At 37.9% G+C, this 21,821-nt stretch overlaps 1 protein-coding gene across 2 annotated transcripts; it reads left to right on the top strand.

Moving 5' to 3' along the window:
* The first annotated feature begins 14,014 nt into the window (after positions 1 to 14,014).
* Idh3a (isocitrate dehydrogenase [NAD] subunit alpha, mitochondrial) lies at positions 14,015 to 18,330 on the top strand. Of its 2 annotated transcripts, XM_017616455.1 has the most exons (7): positions 14,020 to 14,167; positions 14,309 to 14,380; positions 15,130 to 15,297; positions 16,935 to 17,329; positions 17,411 to 17,546; positions 17,650 to 17,763; positions 17,820 to 18,330. In XM_017616455.1, exons 1-7 carry the CDS (start codon positions 14,141 to 14,143, stop codon positions 18,042 to 18,044), a joined length of 1,137 nt encoding a protein of 378 aa, XP_017471944.1. In that variant the 5' UTR covers positions 14,020 to 14,140; the 3' UTR covers positions 18,045 to 18,330. The 2 variants fall into 2 exon arrangements, with proteins under 2 accessions (XP_017471946.1, XP_017471944.1); XM_017616457.1 differs by lacking the exon at positions 14,309 to 14,380 and having other exon boundaries at positions 14,015 to 14,167.
* The last annotated feature ends 3,491 nt before the right edge of the window (positions 18,331 to 21,821 follow it).

Raw genomic sequence — 21,821 nt, 5'->3', positions numbered from 1 at the left:
CAAAATTATACGAAAACAATAAAAAGAAAATTTAAATATGCATAAAAAAATTTGCTTGTGGTGATTTTGTCTGAGTTGGTGTTACAGAGACGTGGCGACATATCTGGGTAGAGTAAGAATGCCGCTTGATTATGGCTGATGATTTTTCCAGGATATTAATTTTTACATCATTCATTGGTTTTTGCTGTTCGAAGCTGTGTCGCTTGCTGTCGATGTCAGTGTCGTTGGAAAAGTCGCTTCCGGTTTTAACACCAAATGCTTTTTACCAGTATCCAACTGTGTTTTTTTTTTCTTTTATCAAGCGGATTGATTTCATTGATGATTTTTCCTTTTTTGTTTACTCACAAAAAATACAGAACTACTGATGCAGAAAAACTGCAAAGGCCGACAATGCTGATAACAAAGCCTGGCATTCTTCTTGGCTCACAGCCTCGTGGAATTTAAAGGCATTATAAGGGATAGCACCACATATATTTGCAAGTGTCGAAAGTACACGGTTGTTCATTCATTGGATTCACAATTTTACCTAAGTAAAGTACAAATCTTAAATTTAGACCGTTCATTAGTCAAAAGAGTTTGATCTTACGGTTATTCTTTGGGAAATTCTGTAGCTGAAAAGGTTAAATATTCTCGACTACAATTTCAGGTAAAATAAAAATGGAGTTCCAGCTCATGCTTTTGCGCCTGTAAAACACTTTTTAGTGGCACATGACGTTTCAACTCAAAGTTAATGGAACGGCAATACCATACGACTTTGCTCTCGGTCACAGGATCAAAGATAACATATTCAACGGCGGCCTTAAGGTACTATTCATAATAACAAGCTTGAAACCATGCCCATTTCCTGACTAAAAACCAAAACAATCTGTTTCGCCACAAAAATTTCAGGAAGTTTTCTGGCAGCATTTTTATACGTGCGATCGACGTGAGTTGATACAAGTGGCGCTCAATTTAAATATGGAACGTTTAAAACCTTCATATTCCGGCAAGTTCGCTTTCAATTCAAATGGGTAGGGGCTGAAATTCACTCGGAAGTTGCAGACATTGGTTGCCTTGTGCTCGTTTTTCACAAAAAAAATTAGAAAACCGCACTAGAAAGCATAGCAAATTTCTTAAGAACTGTGTACTGCCTTAAGGAAATTTGAAAATTTCTTAGCCTCTTCTTTTAAGTCATTTTATAGGGAGTTTTTGCTTTTCTTGAGAGCTACATACTGGCCTTTAAGGTAGAAAAGGCAAACAAAGGCAAATATTTTAAGGCAACACCAAATGTATATCTATGGAATCAAGGAAAGCTAAATCGTGGACATTCTTAATCGAATATACTCAATCTCTTTAGAAGAAAAAAAGGCAATTTCACGTTTTACNATTCTTAATCGAATATACTCAATCTCTTTAGAAGAAAAAAAGGCAATTTCCATAAAATGCGTTCCCTGGATATGATCACTCAACAGAAACTTCACAAATTCTTAAACCGAATTTCCGCCAGGCAACGAAATGACAAAAAATGTACATATGCCATTCTAAAAATGTCATATGTTTAATGCCCAACGTAGTGATAAAATTTTTTTTTCTTCTAATGCCTAGTGAAAACTGAAAGTTAGCCCTATTGAAGAAAGCTTTTAAATTATTTTGGAATTTTTTTTTTTTTTTTTTAGATGACAAAAAATTTTACGTTTTACTTCAAAATTAACCACTATTTTAAGGAGTGTACATATATGCAATGCGGATGTTTTTTAGTTTTTTTTTTTATTTTCGCCCTTTAAAAAATAGATTGGAATTAAAATTTTTGGAGTTTTTTGTAGTATTAGTAATGTGACCAACCGTACTTCTTTCGGAAGTACAGTATTTCTTTTTTCTCTCTTGTACTTCGTACTTCGAAATACCGTCAAATGTACTTCTTTGCGATATTTTTTGCTTCAGGAATAAGATTCTGTAACCAGTTAGCGACAATTTTCGGATCACTATCGCACTTTTTGACGCATGATAAAAATATCTCATGTTTCCCCCTAAGGATTTTAGGCCTATCAGTCTCTTTAGGCTCTATCAGTCGCTAAAGAGACTGATAGACCTGTACATAAGAAACGCGATTCCTCGTGACTGAAGGTCGGTTAATACCGCCCGCCCACAAAAAGTGGGTTGCCGGGTGATCGCCTATATAGATGACGTGGAACTTTTGGTTAAGGGCCTACTTTTATACACCCTTTTGATCTGGATAAAGGTTACCTGAAGCCTAACATTGAGGAAATGGTAGGAAAGGTGTCGGTTGCCTTGTAGTGCTCTAGGAGAGCTGTCAGTAAAAGGTGGGGTCTCTCGCACAAATTAATTCATTAGCTTTAGGAAACCAGATTTAAGCCTATATTGTTTCAAGGAGCTCTTGTCAGGTGCAACTTACTAGAGAAGGCTTCACTTGTAAAACAGGAATTATCGGAACATTAGGAACCACACCTACGAACATATGTTGAAAACGGCGTCTGCGGATATTGCAGACAGAATTGTCGCAGCACGTACTGCTATTAGTCAAAGGAAACCGGGTCCTTTTGTGAAATAAAAAGCAAAAGAAAACGTTTCTCTGCTGCAGAAACTGTTTTCATAGAGCACTTTAAAACAGTGATGGAGGTTCTGACAGGCCATTGTGCGATTGGTATTCATCCGATGAGACTAGGAATTTCGACTGATCCTTTTGTATCAGCTGTCAAGAGAAAGTTGAAGTGGAATCATCTCACACTGTCCAACCTTCGCGAGACTAAGATGTAAGCATTTAAGTTTGATCTTCTCTAACAGTCAGGCTGCCCAGAAAGCTTTAGTCTCACAGATGATGGGTTAAACTGAAAAGAAATGTCCTATGTGAGAGGAATATCTACTCTACTTAACAAATAGAAAATGGAAAAATTATCAAATTGAAAAATAAATTACGAAATTGTAAAACTATAGAAAAAATGAGCACTTTTGGTAAATAATTATGTTATGTTATGTTATCTTCGAGAAATACTTCAATACGAAATCCTTTCACGGAATAAGTTTGCATTCCTCGAGACTTACGATTAGCGAGTTAGTAAACTCAGTAAGTACCTATAGAGGAGCAGTAGAGCCCTTCGAAAGGCTAGGCTCTTTGACTATCCCTTTGCTAGATAGCAAATGATAATCGCGCAGGTTCTGGAATTCACTTCCGAGTGAATTTCAGCCCCTGCTCATTTGAATTCAAAGCGAACTTGACACAAATTCACTCAGAAGTGAATTGCAGAACCTGCCAGAATATAATATTTGCCGCTTACACTTTTGATACGTTTTTGGCTGAGCTTCTCCTCCAATTGTACTGTTCGTCTTCCTGTGGTTACAAAAATGGAGAGACCTACAAATTTACGACGCAAACGGATTTTATGACGCCGAGGGGCGACCGCTGCGTACCTTACCGGTCATGATTATCTGATTGGCTTGAGATGTCGGATCAGAATAACAAACTAAGACTAAAACACATCTATAACTGTAGATGGTAAGCTTATAGTATCTTTGGCTGTAGTGCACTTATCATAGGGTTATAAAATATCTTCTAGATCGCCGGGTCCTTTGCTCTGCTACATCAAATTTATTAAGTTACTACCCTTGCACTGTTGGCAAGCAGAAATGCTGTTTTTAATCGGACCACATCGGTATATCCAGGAATGTGACGCCGATGAACTGATGAGCGCCCCTTAGTACCAGCCATAAGGCAAACGGCAATAAGGCGAATTTATGTTACTTCGCAATTTTAATATATAAAAATCGTAACTTGCGCCAACTGCGATTCGAACCGGGGTCCACAGTTTTGCTGGGCGAACACTCTCTCTACATGCCAACATTGCATATGAAATTTCGTTGACTAAGTGCCTACATATCATTAAATCGTTAATTGTACCCGTTAGTGAAGAGTCGGTTACTAACTGATTTCCAATTATACGCGTATAAGGCTAGTTGCGACTAATTAATGCTTAATTGTACCCGATTGAGACTAGTCCCGGAATATTCTCATCAGAGATTAGTCGCAGTCTTTTTCAGCTGACATTTCTCTTCAAGTTTTACTATGAAATTTACGCATTGTTCTCCAATGCGCACACATGGGCATTAAACGCTTTTCTTCGCGCTTCACATTTAATGCTAAACTAACATCAGCGCCTAAAGTATTATTTCAATTTCCACCATTATTCATTGCCCAGTGGCAAATTTGATTTATGTCGTTACGAAAAAATTGCCAATTGAGCTGACTGCCACGCCCACGCTAAATAAAGGAAAAATATCGCAGTAATTTGCGTACCTAGTGAGTGGCGTGGTAAATTGAAATTCAACCTAATCGCAGGAAATTTATATTCGAGCCGAGCCCGGACGAAGGATTTTGCTGCCAACCGACCGAATGTAAAATTTTCTTTTGTTTGCTTTTTCTACAAACTTTCATAAGTAGCTAAGAAGGAAAGCGCAAGGGTGGAAGGAATGATTGTAAATGGTTGGCAAAGATACGCTTATGTTTTCGCCGTTGTCATTGAAGAATTTAAAACGTTACTTTTGCTAATCATAAATCTTCAGCAAGTCTCATAATTCATCCAACAGATTTTTTTTTTATTGCATTGTGATATTCCCGTTTACCCCCTTGCAGCTAGCGAACAACAGTACGTACATGCACACCTAATCTTGGCCTTATTTTTGTATGAATGTTTGCTTGTTTGTTTGTTTGTTTGTGAGAAGCCACTCAATACTCTAGCGACTTAGAGCTTTCAGTCGTGGGTTGTTTGCGTCAATTTGAATATCTTCGTTCAACGTTTTTTTTTTTGTTCCTTAGGCCAACAGCAAGTCCCAAAGGACATTCACTGCCAAAGGAGTGAGCGGCAAGCGAACAAAAGAAGGTTGGTGGTCACTCTTACCCAACTCACTGCGCCATCAAGATAACAATGCAAAATATGCTTTTAAAATAATTGCTTGGAATTGGTGAATGACAATTAATTTGCCGCTCTCCTTGAAAGTATGGAAAATATATAAATACATACACAAATTGTATTAAAAAAACTCTGTTCATTTTGAATATTGTGGATACGCATACAAAAGCAATATTTGGAATATCCCTGCAAACCATTTTTCTGAATTGTAGCAAAATTTTAAAGAATTTGTAAAGATCTCATCCGATTTTTTGCCGAATTTTCTAAAATGAAATAAACTGGGCACACTTCGATTTTTTTAAGAAATTAATGCTGCTATGTGAAGAATTTCTTGCAGATTTTTTTCAGAATCTTCTTTACTTTTCGTACAGAAATTCCTTTACGAGTTCGTGTCAACCACTTCATATAATCTTAAAATCTTGCAACTTCATTCTCTACACAACTCTCCAAAAATAGGATTTTGGAGGAATTTGGAGAACGGGATCATTTTTCCTGTAACTTCCTGCAAGTTCGTGTAAAAACCTATAAGTTCATGGAGCACCGGATTAGAGTTAATGATGACTTACTCTTCACCATCAAAGCAGCCCAGAAGAAAATATCTCCCTCGCCAAATTGCCGACTAGTATTGCCGCGAATCTTTTTTAGTGGTAGCCAAATTCCTTTAAAAAAAGGGCTAAAAAAGAGCTAAAAAAAGTCGTAGCTAAAATTTTTTACTTACATATACATACATAAGTATACACGCAAACATTTTCAATTCAAAAACAATGAACTTTTTGTATAAAAGGGGAAATATACGACACCAGCTTACTGGCTCCATCAAGTGATTGTACCATCAGGCTCGAAGCATATAACTTACCAGCATGCTGGTACAATATTAATTTCTTTACTAATGAGGTCGAGGAAAGATCGAAATGATTAGAGCCGAAATTTCATAATTTTTCCACCATTTTGTTAAACATTGTGCTTTTTTTTAGTAGATAAGTTAACAGCCCTAACACTTTTACAGTATGTATGTATAAAAACGTAAGGAACATACATTACATATATGTATATATATCAGTCTTTCTTAGTTTAAAAATTCATCTCTTACATAAATGAAAAAAATATGAGATCAAATTAAGCATATACCCCTTTTTCATGCCAAGTATAAATAAATTCTCCAAAGGGCTAAAAAAAGGGCTAGGGGCAATTTTAAATTTATGTGGCCAAAAAAAGTATGTGGTAGCTAATTCTAGCCACTAAAGGGCTAAAACGGCAATACTGTTGCCGACTGGTAATGAGTTCCACAGAGTGAGAAAAGAAAAGAAAAGAAAAGAAAAGAAAAGAAAAGAAAAGAAAAGAAAAGAAAAGAAAAGAAAAGAAAAGAAAAGAAAAGAAAAGAAAATAAAAGGAAAGAAAAGAAAGGAAAATAAAATAAAAGAAAATAAGGAAAGGAAAGAAAAAAAGAAGAGAAGAAAGGAAAGAAAAGAAAAAAATAAGAGGAGAAAGGTTGCTAATTCCCGTTTTAAAAGTTATACAGAAAAGGAAACAACTTCTTTGAATTCTACATTTTGCATGTTTAAAGCAAAGCAAAACTCCGACCGAATCAGATGGATTTGATCTTTCGTCATATTTTGGCCTTATCGGATTTTCATTGAATATCAACGAGAATGAATAAAACAAGTAGCTTTAACCTTTTCGAAACATTGCATTTTTAATTTATCCAGCATCCTGTATCAAAATATGAGTTTTCATAAAAATTAGACTTAGCAACTTTTCTGGAAATCCGGGAATGAATTTTGTCCATCTAGCTTGTTCCACGCGGCACATCGTGCACAGTTAGAAAAAAAATGTATTAGACCGCACTGAGACCTCCTTAGTTTCATCTGAAATATTTAGTATTCGATTTGAAGCTTGTTCTTGAGCTTTTGATAACATAATGTATGTAGCGTCTAGCTCACATAACTTTGTCAACCTTCGTTAGACAGACCTACTGGACTCGACACATGAATGAAGGCGAATATGATGACGAATACCGGGGCGAATACGGAGAATTCAAAGATGAATACGACGACGAAGATGAAAACGAATGCAAAAACCATGTCAAATACTTACTAATACGAAAACGAATTTGAAGACGACGGCGACGAATACGAAGACGACGAATACGAAGACGAGTACGAATGTATGAATACGAAGCCGAACGCGAATAGTAATACGAAGGTAAAGTTGAATAAATTTCACTCTTGTAGTGTGGCCCAGTGTTAAAAAAATTTTAGTTGTAAGGACTATTAACCACAATTAAAAATTGTTTAATTCTAATTGTGTGATTTTCTGCAGCTAACAATTGACAAGTTTTTAATTGGTTTGTGAATTTTATTTAAATTATATATATATATATATATATATATTATTATAAATGCCTACTATATAGGCCAGGAACGTGGTTTTGACAGCCATCTACATTCAGGTCTGTGCCGTTTTTTAATTTATTTATAAGTAGGTTAATTCTTATTAAAGAATAGTTGCAATTCAATTAATCGCCGTGTAAAATTAAAAGTTTAATTTTGAACTAATTTAATTTTTTTAAGAGCTTTTATGTATGTTTTCCCATTTTGTTTTGCTTGGTGTTTTTTAGTTTATGCTTCCTCAAGGAGAGGTTTTATGGTTCCAAAATTGGTTGGAAAATACTTCAGGCTCGGCAATTTGTATGAATATCCAAGAGATTTTACAAAACAATATGGTTTATAGAGAAATTGTCAGCCGTTAAACTGTAAATAAATAAACTGTTTAAAAGCACAAAAGAAAAAACGATCGCCTTTCTACAGTAACTGGCACTCCTAGTCTGTATGAATGTACTATGTAAATGTCATAATCAATATCCAATGACTTTTGAAAATTATATTGGGTAGGTTCAGAAGGCGCAGCAGTTGAGCGCAACCGTTTGCTAAACAAATCAGTGATCGTTATATGTCTTCTGGGGCCTATTTCCTAAAGCGAAAGAGATAATTTTGTAACGAAAGGCAATTTCCATGTTGTCAGTGAAAATTCGACAGTTTGGTTTCATAAAAACAATTGTCACCACCTCTTAAATTCCATCAGAAATTCTATTGAAAAAGTGACAAATTGTCATTGTCGGGGTTTAAAATTATCGTTGACAAAATTGTCGCCAGTGATAGTGCATTATTTTAGTTTTAAGAACCATTCAAATCAATGAAAAGGAATGAAATGCGCGCAATTACCATATAAATAAATTTACAAAACTCTCCTGTGAAAGCTTTCCGATGGAGCCAATTGGTTTTGTCGCCATTGTCACGACAATTTTGTCAGAGTGACAATTGTCAGCACAATTGTAGACAACATTCCATATTATCTCTGTCGTTTTCCAAAAATTTTCACAGTTGCCTACAAACGTATATGAAACAGGAAAAATGTCGCCGACAATTCTGGCAGTGAAATTTTATAAAAAAAAAAAATCGACAATTGTCGCACCTGTCACTTTTATGAAATAGGCCCCTGAACTGTCAAATTCTTCTCTCAACGGTACACATCAACATGTAGAGTCTCACGCAACTGTTCAGTTGATCAGAAGTACACAACAACGCGTTCAAAAGGTGCAATCGCAACACTTACAGAGCTGTTGCGCCTTCTGAACGTGCCCATTCCCTTCTTTTCTCATTTAATACTATCGGCCGCTGAAATGCTGATTGTCGCTCCCTAACTCACCCTCGTTTATCCAACGAAGGCGATTCACCCAATCCCAGAGAAGACGAAGAAACCAAAAAATAAAAAAATTCATCGTTGGAGGGTGGAGCAAAGTTGTTGTTTTCTATTTTCTATGTTGCCTTTTGCTACTAAAATACAAATATTTGCGCTGCACGAATTCGATAGGGAATTGTTGTACGATGCTGCACAGTGATTGGTTGCATGTGCCGCCAGGATATAAAAATAATATTAACATTTTTATGTGTTGTTTAAAAATATGTTACAACAAAAATTAAAAATAAAATAAAAAACTTTAATACTTGAGGTGCCTTGTGGAAATGCAACACATTTAATTTTTGCTTTACATTTAAGTAATTTCGTAGCGGTAATAGCAATTCTAATGGTAATGCACGGTGTGCCCCGATTACGTTTAAGCAGTTTTCTTGCGGGATGTGCTTCTGGTAAGCTTCGAAAACAGATTCTATTTGAATTTAAAATCGCCTACTGGGCCATTTTTAAAAAAAGAAAGACTCTTAACATAGTTGACGGCGAAGAAAGACGCGTTAAAATATTTGACGGCGAAGAAGGACGCGTTAACTTTTTTTCGCGGTCAACTATGTTTGCGGGTGTAATAGTATGTACATTCCGTCAAGAGTTTTTGGCGAATAATGCTGAAGTGACAGTCCTTGGCCAAGTATAAATCTATGATTACGCGTCTTCCTTCGCCGTCAACTAGGTTAGGCGTCTTTCTTCGGCGAAGTTTTTCTTAAGCGCCTTTTTTCGTAAAATTTTTGTATGCGTCTTTATTCGCCGTCGAAACACTAGCGCGCCTTTATTCGTGTCTAGTGACGATTTGTATTTATTTATTGAATCTTTCTTTCGAAACTAACAATACATATATATTTATTACAGCTGTTGAGGATCGCTGGATATCGCGCTGGGCAGGCGGTCTGAAAGGACGAGTTCCAGAGCCGCACTGCCTGGGCGGGTGGAAAGGACTAGTTTCCACGCCGCGCCTTCGCTTCTCTATATTTAAGTTCACTGGTGTTGGGTAGTCGGTCTGTAAGGACGAGTTCCAGAGCCGAAATTAATATATGGCGGATTTATTATATTGCGCATCATTTGATGATATTGGAGAAATCCTATCCTTTTAGTCTTCTTGCATATCTCGAGCTAAGAAGATCTCTCGCTAGTCGATTTGGATGGTTCATTAACCGTGCTGAGTAACTGGTGTTTAGCCCTCTTATGTCCTCATGCACCGTATTTACATTAAGATCTTTGTGGATATTCGTATTTTTTATGTGAATTTAAAATTTAGTCAGGGTTTTTTTTCTTCCTTATTATAAATAGTAAGAAATTTGAGTTAGGTAACTAGTAACCTTTTCTTCTATGTATGTGTATATTTGCAAGGACTACTTTAACTGAGATGACTAACCTTTTGAAATTTTTCTAAACAGTTAAAGAAAATTCAACTTAAAAGGTAGTACCAAGGCATATCAAACAGATATTAGAGCAAAAACAACATTAATGTGTATTTCTTATTTTTTCTTGTCTTATCTAAAGTGCGTCCCATACTAATCTGGTTTAGATCCGATCATTGAATCATTAAATATATATATAATATATATATATATATATTAAGTCGGTTTTTTTGCTAAAAATTACTTGTTACATATTTAATTTCATTTTATTTAACAAAAAATTTCGGAATAGCTGACATCTATTCCTATAAATTATCTTAATGATAAATGCCCATTACTGCATGTAGGTACATATATACAGTCAGCGTCAAAAATATGAATACCCAGATTTTTTCCATGTAAAAAAATTTTGTTCGTTCACAAAGAGAGGATTGGGATTTTTCTCTGAGCAATAAATGGAAGCTGGCACCATAATATGCTATTACGTACTGTATGTGAATATAATTCTAGCCATGTATAAAAGAAATATGCTATGTATTTACACACACCCTGCAGGAAATTGAATTAGTTTGAAAGTAATTTATAAGCTACTTTATTTTAATTGAAATTCTCACTATTCTACCTGCAACGAACTCATTTATTTAACATGGCGATGTCCTAGGAAGCAGTCAATTGCCTTTCCCGGCATGTATTTTCAACCACTTTAAAATGAATTTGGCTTAAACAACTTCAAAGTCAGTATGTTTCGTTTGAATACGCTTTCGTTCTGCACTTCACAGATGCTCTTTCATAATTCCAAGACGCAAATTGATTTTTTGAGCAAAAAGAGTATACAAATTCGAAACATTTACTCATTGCATTTGTTTTAAGAAAGGTACTCATAGATCAACACATAAATTATGACTTTCAATCCTTTCACTTCTCTAGCTGACAAATTTCATTACAAATGGCTACTCAATTAAGAAAAATTAAAAGGTGTTAGAGAGTTTAAAAATTCTGTGCCGAATCTTACTTGCTCCTGTGGATGTCCGCTCCTAGTAGGGTGCGACATATGCGCTAAGTGCGACTCGCCAAGGCAAGTCAGGAGGCATCTATATGAACTGACGGACGAAACAACCTCTGGACCCCACATCATACCGGCAGGTCATATACGACTTTCACAGGGAGTCAGTCTTGACCTACATCGACTTCCGACCTGTGAATGCGATTTTTGGTACACAACCACCCGACATGGATGGGACAGAGCTTTGTCCGAACTGGGGTCCCACACTACACTAGCCCAACTTCGCTCTGGGTACTGCAGCGGGATAAACTCGTACCTAAGCAGATCGAACGCAGATGTGTCCAGCAAGTGCCCGGCATGCAGAGATTCATCAGTTGGAGTTGCACACTTCCAAGGTCAGTTGAGCTTCACAACGTTTGATGAAAAAGCCGATCTATTCAAGTAAGCCGCTACAAAAACAAAAACAACAATATTACTCCCCTATTTTCAGGAGGATCCCCAGAGGAGATCTGTAGTCATAGGACGAAAGGAAGCATGCCATTGAATTCTTTGGACTTTTAACTTCCAAGCACTAAGGAAACGGTCATGAAAAAAAATTTTAATTAATTTCTTAATAACTGCGTACTTCTTCTTCTTCCTCTTATTTGGCGCTGTAACCGCCTAAGCTATTTTGGCCGAGTTCAACAAAGCACGCCAGTCGTTTCTCTTCTGTGCCAACTGACGCCAATTGGAAATGCCAAGTGAAGCCAAGTACTTCTCCACCTGGTCTTTCCATCGAAGTGGGGGCCTCCCTCTTCCTCTGCTACAACTAACGGTACTCGCCGTCGCCAACTATAGCCGTGCAACTGTAACTGCTATACATATATACACCATTGCACTCCAACGACTATACCCTATTGCATTGCAAGAACTGCGTACTGCCTTAAGAAAATTTGATACAAGAAAATGTCTTAGCCATTTCTTGTACGTCATTTTATATGGAGTTTTTGCTTTTCTTGAGAGCGAGCTGCCTACTGACCTTTACAGAAATTTGACTTATGAAAATGTCTTCCTAATTTCTTAAGCGTTTTTTTTATAAGGACTTTTTGCTTTTCTTGAGAGCTGGATACTAAACTTCGAGCTAGAAATGTGGGTGGTGCGACGCCCTTTAATTTTTTGTACCAGCCTCGAACCAACAGATACTTTTCGGAACATTACCCGACCTGTTGGAAGTCTTGAGCCACATCGGTGTTTGTAAGTGTGTGTAAGTTTTGAGCCACATCGGTGTTTTCACAATTCGCTTTGAAACGTCTAATAAATTTTTTGTTATCAGTGAGATAAAAAAATTAAAGTTGATTGCGCACGTGGTAATTATTATTAATAATATTTAATGAGAGTACGGTTTAGTTATTTGTACAACGATTTTGGGTTGCTGAGCCCAAACGCGACAAGAGTCTACGCTTTACTAAAAAGAAAAATACGATATATGTGAACTAATTAATTAATAATTTTGGTTTGAAATATGGTATTTTTTTGCAAATTTATTAGCTGAGCTGACAAACACAAAAAATATACACGAAATATCTCTGCTAAAGGTTTTCAGTCCCTCTTCTTCGACAACACAGAAAGGAGAATTCTACTTAGGGAGGGTTATAATCCCTAAGCGCGGCCGAAGGTGTTGTTGTTGTTGTTGTAGCGGCAACTAAACCCCGCTTGGGTCGGCTCATCCATCAACGGTGTCGTATGTTTCAGCTAAGGGGAGGCCCAGGGAGTGCGTGACTTTAGCAGGATATGTCCATAGGGACAGGGGCGTTAGCTGGGTTGGGTTCTGGGGGCATGCGAAGAGGTGCCGTGAGTCATGTGGCAACTTCCGCATGCCGGACATTGGTTGGGCACATCCTCGTTTATTCTGCTCAGGTATGAGTTTAGCCTGCTGCAATAGCCAGAACGAAGTTGGGCTAATGTGGTGCGGATCTCTCGAGTCAGACAAACCTCTGTCCCGTTCAGGGGGTTGTGTGCTCATAACGGCATTCACAGGTCGATAGTCTATATAACTTGAGACCGACTCCCTGTGAATGTCGATCAGGGCCTGTCAGTATGCAGTTGGGTTCAGGGGTTGTTTGATGAACCTCTGGGCTTCGTCCGTCAGTTCGTAGGGATGCCTCCTGACGTGCCCTGGCAAGAGCTCTTCTGTAAGCTGCTGTCTATTTGGGCGTCCATGGTTCCCTACTAGAAAGGTGTTCTCTGCAAAAGGTGTTCACCGCCTCTTCTTCAGCCACACAGAAAGGAGAATTCTACTTAGTGAGAGGGGAAAATATTCCAATACGGAACCCGGCTTTTAAAAAAATTATTATTATAATCATTATTTATCAAATTATCGATGTACGTTTTCTACATTTTTGTACTTTGAACTACAATAACACCAGTAAATATTTTTTCCCCGAAAAAAATTATACCGTTATGATCAGGAGTAAGACCCCTATCGATCCTAATATTATTATTTTTAATAAGAACAATGTACGTAATGTACACTTATACTCCCTAATTATACGCACTTATTTGTGGTGTATTTTTTTAACGTATGGTAGCATACATTTTGTGTTACTGTCAGCCATTGTTATTCTATTGGTTCCGTAATGGAAATCTCAGCCAGTGAGAGTTATAATCCTTTAGCAAAAATCCAAATTTCCCCTATTTTAAGAGGAAGACGGGTGACTTTCGTTTAGGGACGTTTGGGGTCATACTCAACCCTTCCCCTCCTCCCACCACCCCAACATCGTTGTACAAATAACTAAACATTTCCCTTTAATGATATGTTTTTATGCGTTCAAAGCACTTTACATCAAATCAGTACTAGTCATTCTTAAGTTTCAGAGAAATAGCCCCTTCTTTGATTTAGCAAAAGCCACAATTTTTTCAACGATTGTGAATTCTTGTATTATGCGCTACTGTGAATAGTTTCTGCACGTGACAGAAAAGAAGAAACAAAAAGCGATTGTCAAACTGCGAACCGCAGCTAATATCATTCTAAAGAATTTTTGCCAGTTTTCCGACGAATTTCTTGTGAAGCAGGGAAGGTGGCTTTGCTGTTGCCAATTTGATTCCGTAGTTGCGAATATCTTAAAATTAATTTAGTGCGAAATATCGAAGAAATGGCTGCAAGATTTATTTTAAAGATTGTGAGTGAACGTGTTGCCGTGTTGCCGTTGTCAAATTAATACCGAAAAGGACTGCAAAACTAATTTATTCCTTAACAATCTATAAATGTTTGCTAAACTCCCTTTACCTACCTCTTTTTTGTTTTACGCGTTGTATTTTAGTTAACAAGTTTTGGAGTTAATATCGCACGTTTTGGACAGGAGCGCCTGACCAATGCAGCTGCCAACGTTAAGGTTCGTCCTCTAGAGCGTAGAGCTCTTTAAATTAGCGACGTTCAGCGAAAACGATGCTGCATCGCTGTCAGATTTTTACATAACACCAAATTGAATTCAAAATTTAGCCAGATTGTGTGTGCCATTGCACAATTAATTTATGTGCCAATGTAGAATAGTGCAATTCTGCTAGTGCGCTTTAGTCTTGTTGCCTTAACCAGTTTATGTCCGTTTTTATTAATTGCTTTATATGTGCAAAAATGCTGTATTGCTATATTTTTCGAGGTAGAAAATTGTATAACCTCAACAAAAGACTTGCGATACGTTACCATGGCTTGTATGCCGAAACCCTCAAATCACCTCCATCAACTCGATATTGTATTGCATGAAGCATTTGCGGGTGGTGGAGGTACATGGCTGCTATCCGACTCTGTCAGCTGGGCGAATTTTGGAGCTTCGTGGACGCAGACAGTCGGCAGGCATACAGACGGTAGACGAATGGGAAAAATCGCTTGGAGGAGTGTAATTATGTAATATCAGTTGCCATTGAAATACATACGTGTATGGCATTAGATATGAAAATGCGCGTGCTCCGCGAAAGTTTGATAAGCTACTAAATTAAGCGTTTGTTTACTGATAGAGCGGCACGCTTAATTTGCGTGTAAATATTTATTTAGTAGTAGTGTTTATCTAAATGTGTTTTTAGAGTTGAATGTATGAATGATACGATTAAACTAATAATTTTACCGGTTGTTTTTTTACCATTTAAGGTTAGCACTGCACCTACGTCCGCACGTGGCTATGCTTCTGGCACCAGAAAAGTTACTCTAATCCCTGGTGATGGTATTGGTCCAGAAATCTCTGCTGCTGTGCAAAAGATTTTCACAGCTGCCAACGTGCCAATTGAATGGGAATCCGTCGATGTCACGCCCGTTATGGTAAGTGGAGGCCGGACGCTCAAATAAAGATAAAGATATACATTTATTATATTTGCAAAAATAAAAGTTTTGCAAGTACAAAGTATGTTATGCAAATAAATACGGACTATGTATGATATGAATTTTTAGATAAAAATGTGAACACCGCACTTAATCTTATTAAAGAAATTCTTTTAGCTTAGAAACAGTGTGCATTTATATATATTTGAAAGTTGCATTTTTAATTTGGTAATTAGGCATGTTATGAAAATAAATTATATGACATGTGTAAATAACGTTTGTGAAGCGAAAATATTAAAGTTGTGTGTAAAGCTCTGACAATTAAGTATCTGCAGCAAGCAATCTCTTTGTACAAATTTGGTCGTCTTAGGGAAATACATATGGTTTTTTCTAGGTCAGGTCCTTAGCAGCAGACCCACATAGAAGCCGAGCATATCCTTATATTTGTGATATAACTATACATAGTATTTATTTAAAGAAATGATTATTCCACTCTAAATTGTTCATATTAAGGCTGACTTCCAAAGCGTACCAATACAATGTTTGGATATTGTGCTTCTGCGGTATTTCAACGGTTTGGATATGCAGAGTTGCGAAACATGGCATATTTTGAATGTTCAATAATACAACGATAACGGAATTTTCCGTTTTTAAAAGACCAATGGTAACCAAAAACAAGCGTAGCATCAACTTTGTTTCTGATGCGCTGATTGCTCTAGCGATGCGTTTCGATAAATTTTCGGATTCGTTTTGGAAAAGTATACATTGTCAATCAGTTGTAGTTCGGCGTTATGGAAAATTAAACTTTGTACGTATGCAATGCAATTGGCGTTTTAGAAGTTAATATTTCGAAAATTTATTGCATATAAAATTATTGGCAAATATTACTAAACAACTTTCTAATCACCGCACATACAGTTGTATACATGTGCATTCTTATGTATGTATGCGTATTAATAAACAAGTTAAATGAATTTGTTGCTGCCATTTAAATGGCGTCTCGCATATGATACTGTTTTATTTATTTCAAGTACGAATTTGATTCAGTGATCCCAATTATTTCAGACTATGTATGTGTAATTTCATTAGTACCAGAATATCTGTGTATGTATGCAAAACAATAAAATATTTGGAAATTTTGCAGGTACTTAAACACTAATAACTGCACATTTTTGTGATAAGGCCGTCTGCTTAGACAATTTGAACTTTGATTTTTTATATGGGCATGTTGTGATTAATTCAATTTTTATTTAGCTATTTGTTATGAATATTATTTATTTTTTTTTATTTTTTACTTTTGGTTTGTGTTATGAAAGAGTTGAATAATTTTATGCCATGCGAAATATATATATGTATGTACATACATATATGTAGGATTTGTATTAAAAGTTATGATTGTCATTAGACTGAAATGGTGGAATGGAAAAAACCAAATGAATTTTCAAAACCGCAGGAGCTGTCGATCGTACTTGAGTTTTAGTAGAAGGTTAAATGATATAAGCTTTTGCTTGTTGGTAACAACAATTTTAATTGTGTACAATGTTAGGGCAGATAAATATTAATATTAACAGAAATTCACATTACATATGTATGTATTTGCAAATAAAATTCTTTCCTTAATTTCTACCACCAAACAGGGTCCTGATGGCAGGTTCGGTATCCCACAGGCAGCCATCGATTCGGTCAACACAAACAAAATTGGCTTGAAAGGTCCTCTAATGACACCGGTGGGCAAGGGACATCGCTCATTAAATCTAGCTTTGCGTAAGGAGTTCAACTTGTACGCTAACGTAAGACCGTGCCGTAGTCTTGAGGGCTACAAGACGCTCTACGACGATGTCGATGTGGTAACAATCCGCGAGAACACCGAAGGTGAATACTCTGGCATTGAGCACGAAATCGTCGATGGGGTGGTGCAGAGTATCAAGTTGATCACCGAAGAGGCGTCAAAACGTGTCGCTGAATACGCCTTTCAATATGCCAAGGCCAACAACAGGAAGAAGGTGACCGTTGTGCACAAAGCTAATATCATGTAAGTAAAATACTTTTAACGAGACACATCAAATTTCGAAAGTACCAACCACAACTAACCTTTTGGGGTATGTACTTTCAGGCGCATGTCCGACGGTTTGTTCTTGCGTTGCGCGCGCGACATGGCCGAGAAGTATCCGGAAATTCAGTTCGAAGAACGTTACTTGGACACTGTGTGTTTGAATATGGTGCAAGATCCTAAGAAATATGATGTGCTGGTAGGTTGAATTTCCTGGATTTTACTCGAATTATAAGCTACGGCGTTAGCTTCTTTGATCTGCTCGAATATTCTAATTCATTAGATTATTAACTAAATTTCAGGTCATGCCCAACTTGTATGGTGATATTTTATCTGATATGTGCGCCGGTCTCGTCGGTGGTTTGGGCCTTACACCATCCGGCAACATGGGCCTCAATGGCGCCTTATTCGAATCTGTAATTAATGCCCAATAAAGTAACTTCGCTTTTACTAACTTAATTTTTTCGCACAGGTTCACGGTACTGCCCCCGATATCGCTGGCAAGGATTTGGCCAACCCCACTGCTTTGCTGTTGTCGGCTGTCATGATGTTGCGGCACATGGAGTTGAATGAGCACGCCGATAAGATTCAGAATGCCTGTTTCGAGGTGATCAAGGAGAGCAAGTATTTGACAGGCGATCTGGGCGGTAAGGCTAAGTGCTCCGAGTTCACAAATGAGATTTGTGCTAAACTGTGAAGTGGTTGAGTAAACCATCTGAGGTGAACATGTACGCAGTTTCGTGTATATTCGCCCGTTTCTGATTTGACCAAAACAATAAATTTTACGCACTGCTGCTTTACACCCTACAAAAAATTAAGAGAAAAGAAATACCTTAAAATATAAAATTTAAGTATACATATATATGTAAAACCAAAACTGCTTGAGATGAATAGTATTGTACGTTCGAATAGAAAATATACACGCGTATGCTGTATGGTGCATGAATATCGATGCGTACTGAAGTTGATACCCCGGTATAAAATTAAATTAACTAACTTCAGTTGTAAATTACGGTATAAAATTAAATTAAATTAACAACTACAGTTGTAAATTACGTTTGCTCTCCATCTACAATTCACTTGTTAATGCGTCTATCATCATACTATACAAGTATTCATTCGAACTTTTAATTACGTTCATGTTAAAATTGCCTATCGGGTATTTATTTAGTAATTATATTACGTTTATTAGTCAATATTTATTTAAAGATATTTGCTTTAATTTTATGTTTAGTTAACGCCAAGGCCCGTACCAACCATCTTGTGTGGCTTTACAATAGTTTTTAGTAAAATCAAAGTAAAGACTCATTATTTTGCCTTTTGTCGTTATTTTCAATAGTATTTGATGTAGTGGCGCGCGTTTAAATAAAACAGTGTCGTTAACTTTCATTTAACAGCAGTGATGACTTGAACTTATTATTTTTGTCAAAACAATAGGCAAAAAAAAACTCCTCCGACCTAAACAACAGTCATTATGAAATACTAAATAAAGTGTTGAACATTAAGATAAATCAATAAACAGTCAATAAAAAATTGTAAACAATAAAAGAAAATCGGAGTTTCATTTTGCTACGTGATGCTGTTATTGACAGTAAATAATTTTTCTACGAAGGTGAACATGGTAAAGGGTTACTTTATTCCTTAATTGTCTCACTCTCAAAGAAGTGTATCATCACTTAGGCTTTGCACTGCACTGCAGTATTTAAAGACGACTTCATCCGAACTCCGCCTCGGTTAGAAGAAGCAGATGTAAGAACCAGGGACCAGTACCAGTCTCTTGGTACTGAAGCCTCGTCGCACCCTCCACCTGCACGGCGTCCAACTCGCGCAACCCGGGATTGGAAACAAGCACCTGAAGGGCTTCTTAGGCTTCGAGCAACAAACCAACCCATCCGAAAACAGTGGGAGCACTTGAGGACATGCAATATTACCTCTGGTGTGACTAAGCTTCCTTCGGTGGATAAGGACAAAAGTCGAGTAATTAGGAGCCAATCGGGAAGGTCAAAGCCCTAAAGCCATTGGACCCGGTGGAATATTCATACTGGTGCCGAAAAAAAATTTCCCGGCTGGAATAGTATACCTAACGAAGGTCCTCAATTGGTCGATGGCCACCCTCATAGTTCCAGATGTGTTGTAAACAGCAGGGTGGCGGAAACCAGTAATCAAAAGGGAGTTTTATCGTCCGATAACACTCTTTTCCCAGTAGTGAGCACATCAGCAAGGCTTCCGTAAAGTGCACAGCATCACCACAGCACTTAAGGCCATAAACACTCCGTAGGACCTGGGGTCGATAGCTCTCGGGCAACATTTAAAATTAGAAAAGGTATTCTAATAGCGGTCGCCTCTCAGCAGCAATGGCAAGCCTCCGAGTGTATTTCTTTCTTGAAAAGGCTTCCAATAAAATTCATTTGCCGTTCGAAAGCGGCGTTAAAATGTAGGTCTCCCCATTCATGTAACAACATCAAGACGCACACCACAAATTGGAAGAGAAGCTATGCCAAACACTTGGCAAACGTGTAACCACCAAAATATTATACAAAAAATAACTCAAGGCCTTGATCGAAACCGCCTCTCCGAGAGATGTCCTGGTAGCGATGGACCTTGAAAGGTCGTTTCAGACCGTCTGCCACTCCATGCAACTAAAAGACATTGAGGCAAGGACTAAAGCGATGAACGGCGAATTACATGATTGGTCGGCAGTCGTTAGTAACCTTTCTCAGCCAAACATTCAAGGGGTTCCGCTGGGTGGTTTACCATCCACGTCATTGTTTAGGTTATATATTTCTAGGCATCCTCAGACACTGGAGGGAGTTTCCTTGGTGTCATATACTGGAGGTTATCCGATATTGGCTTCGGGCAATGGAAGTTATGAAGCGAAGTTAAACGGGGCCCTGTTCGAGGCACTCGAACAAGCCCCGGCTTTCTCTCCAAATTTTCTACAATCAGGGATCTGCGCCGATGGCACACCTATTAAGGCGGTGAATAACCCGGAAGTTTTTGGGGCTACCTTTGATAGTTTCCTTTCCTTCTCCGCGCACACAACCGCAGTTGTGAACAAAGTACAGTGCTGAAAGAAGGTTCTCAAATCGTTCGCTGAGAGCACTCGGCGAAAATACGTTGGCAACGAATTATACTGCGCCTATTTGGTCACCGCGAACAAGTTGAACGCAATATACGAACCTTAAAAGTTGCCAGAACGCCGCACTCTGGACAGCGACGGGATGCCTTCTGAAGGAACCTAACTTAATGCTTGGCAAACAGTTTCTGGTTGACTGATTTGAGGATGAGTCTCCCCCCGGGCACGTCAGAAGGCATCACTTCGATTTTCTGGAAACGGTCCAGGTACACGTGACTCAACCACTGTATCCGGTGGCATACCCCTGAAGCCAGTGACTAAGGGGTTCAGCTATCGCGAGACCGGCTTATCTCTGGCTCAGCTAAGGTCTGGACCCTGCGGTCGACAGAACTCATATTTATCCAGACTCGAACCCGACATAGCAAGCATAGGTCTGACTTGTGAAGGTTTCCGCGCGACCCTTACCACCTCTTCACCTGCGCACTTAACCCCACTCAGCTTTTAGACTTCTCCCGTTTTCTGGACCTACCGTTAGTTGAACTTGGCGACAAAGATTGATGGACTAGCCAACAACCCGTCTTTCCAGTACGTAGAGCCGACCTGAAAATTGTCCGATATTCCGCTTACATGATCCAACAATCTTTTGTTTGCCCGATTATTTAGTCATTATTTGCAGATTCGCAGCAATAGGACTTGCGTAGAATAATTCCATGGAAAGCCTCAAAACTGTGTAGTCTTTGTTCTTCATCGTCCATGTTTCTCGCCGTGGAGAGAGGGCTCTGTTTAACTGCTTACAGAGAATAAAGGACCAGCCGTTTGTAAGAGTTCAGTGGACTTGGTTTGACATTATTATTGACGGTAAAGCTGGATCCTAAGTAGACAAAGTCCTTCACCACATTGTCCCACTACGCGAGGGGTTTTATGTGTTGATAGGAGGGACTTTGTTATGCTTTTGCTCACCGTTAGATCGACATAATTTGCCTCCTCTAAGCTCGATAAAGTTGGGCCTCCTATCTGAAACTTCGTTTGGTAACAAGGTCCTTCCAATTCTGAGGTAGCTGGTGGCATCGCTCAGTGACATTTTACACAGCCGTATCAGTTTTGCAGGGACTGCGAATTCAGACATTGCGACAATAAGCTAGCCAATGTACTCATCGAAGCTGTGTGGAATGCAATATTCAATAATCTGCTGTTCATTTTCTGGGTACCTGAAATGTTCTTGGAAAATCTTTGTCCTATACAAATTTATACCGTTAAAAATCTCGTTTTCATATGATGGATGCTTCCAGCATATTTATCAACACTCTTTCGCTTATGTTTGTAAGTTAGTCTAGTAGATTTGAAGAAAAAATTTCATTGAAAAAGTTAGCGATGTAATTAATGTCTTCATGATTCTAT

This window comes from Rhagoletis zephyria, unplaced genomic scaffold (genome assembly GCF_001687245.7).
Source record: "Rhagoletis zephyria isolate East Lansing unplaced genomic scaffold, Rhagoletis_zephyria_1.1 Rzeph_scaffold_01206, whole genome shotgun sequence".
Lineage (NCBI taxonomy): Eukaryota > Metazoa > Arthropoda > Insecta > Diptera > Tephritidae > Rhagoletis > Rhagoletis zephyria.
Note: the sequence above shows the minus strand (reverse complement) of the source record. Positions and strands in the feature narration are given on the sequence as shown.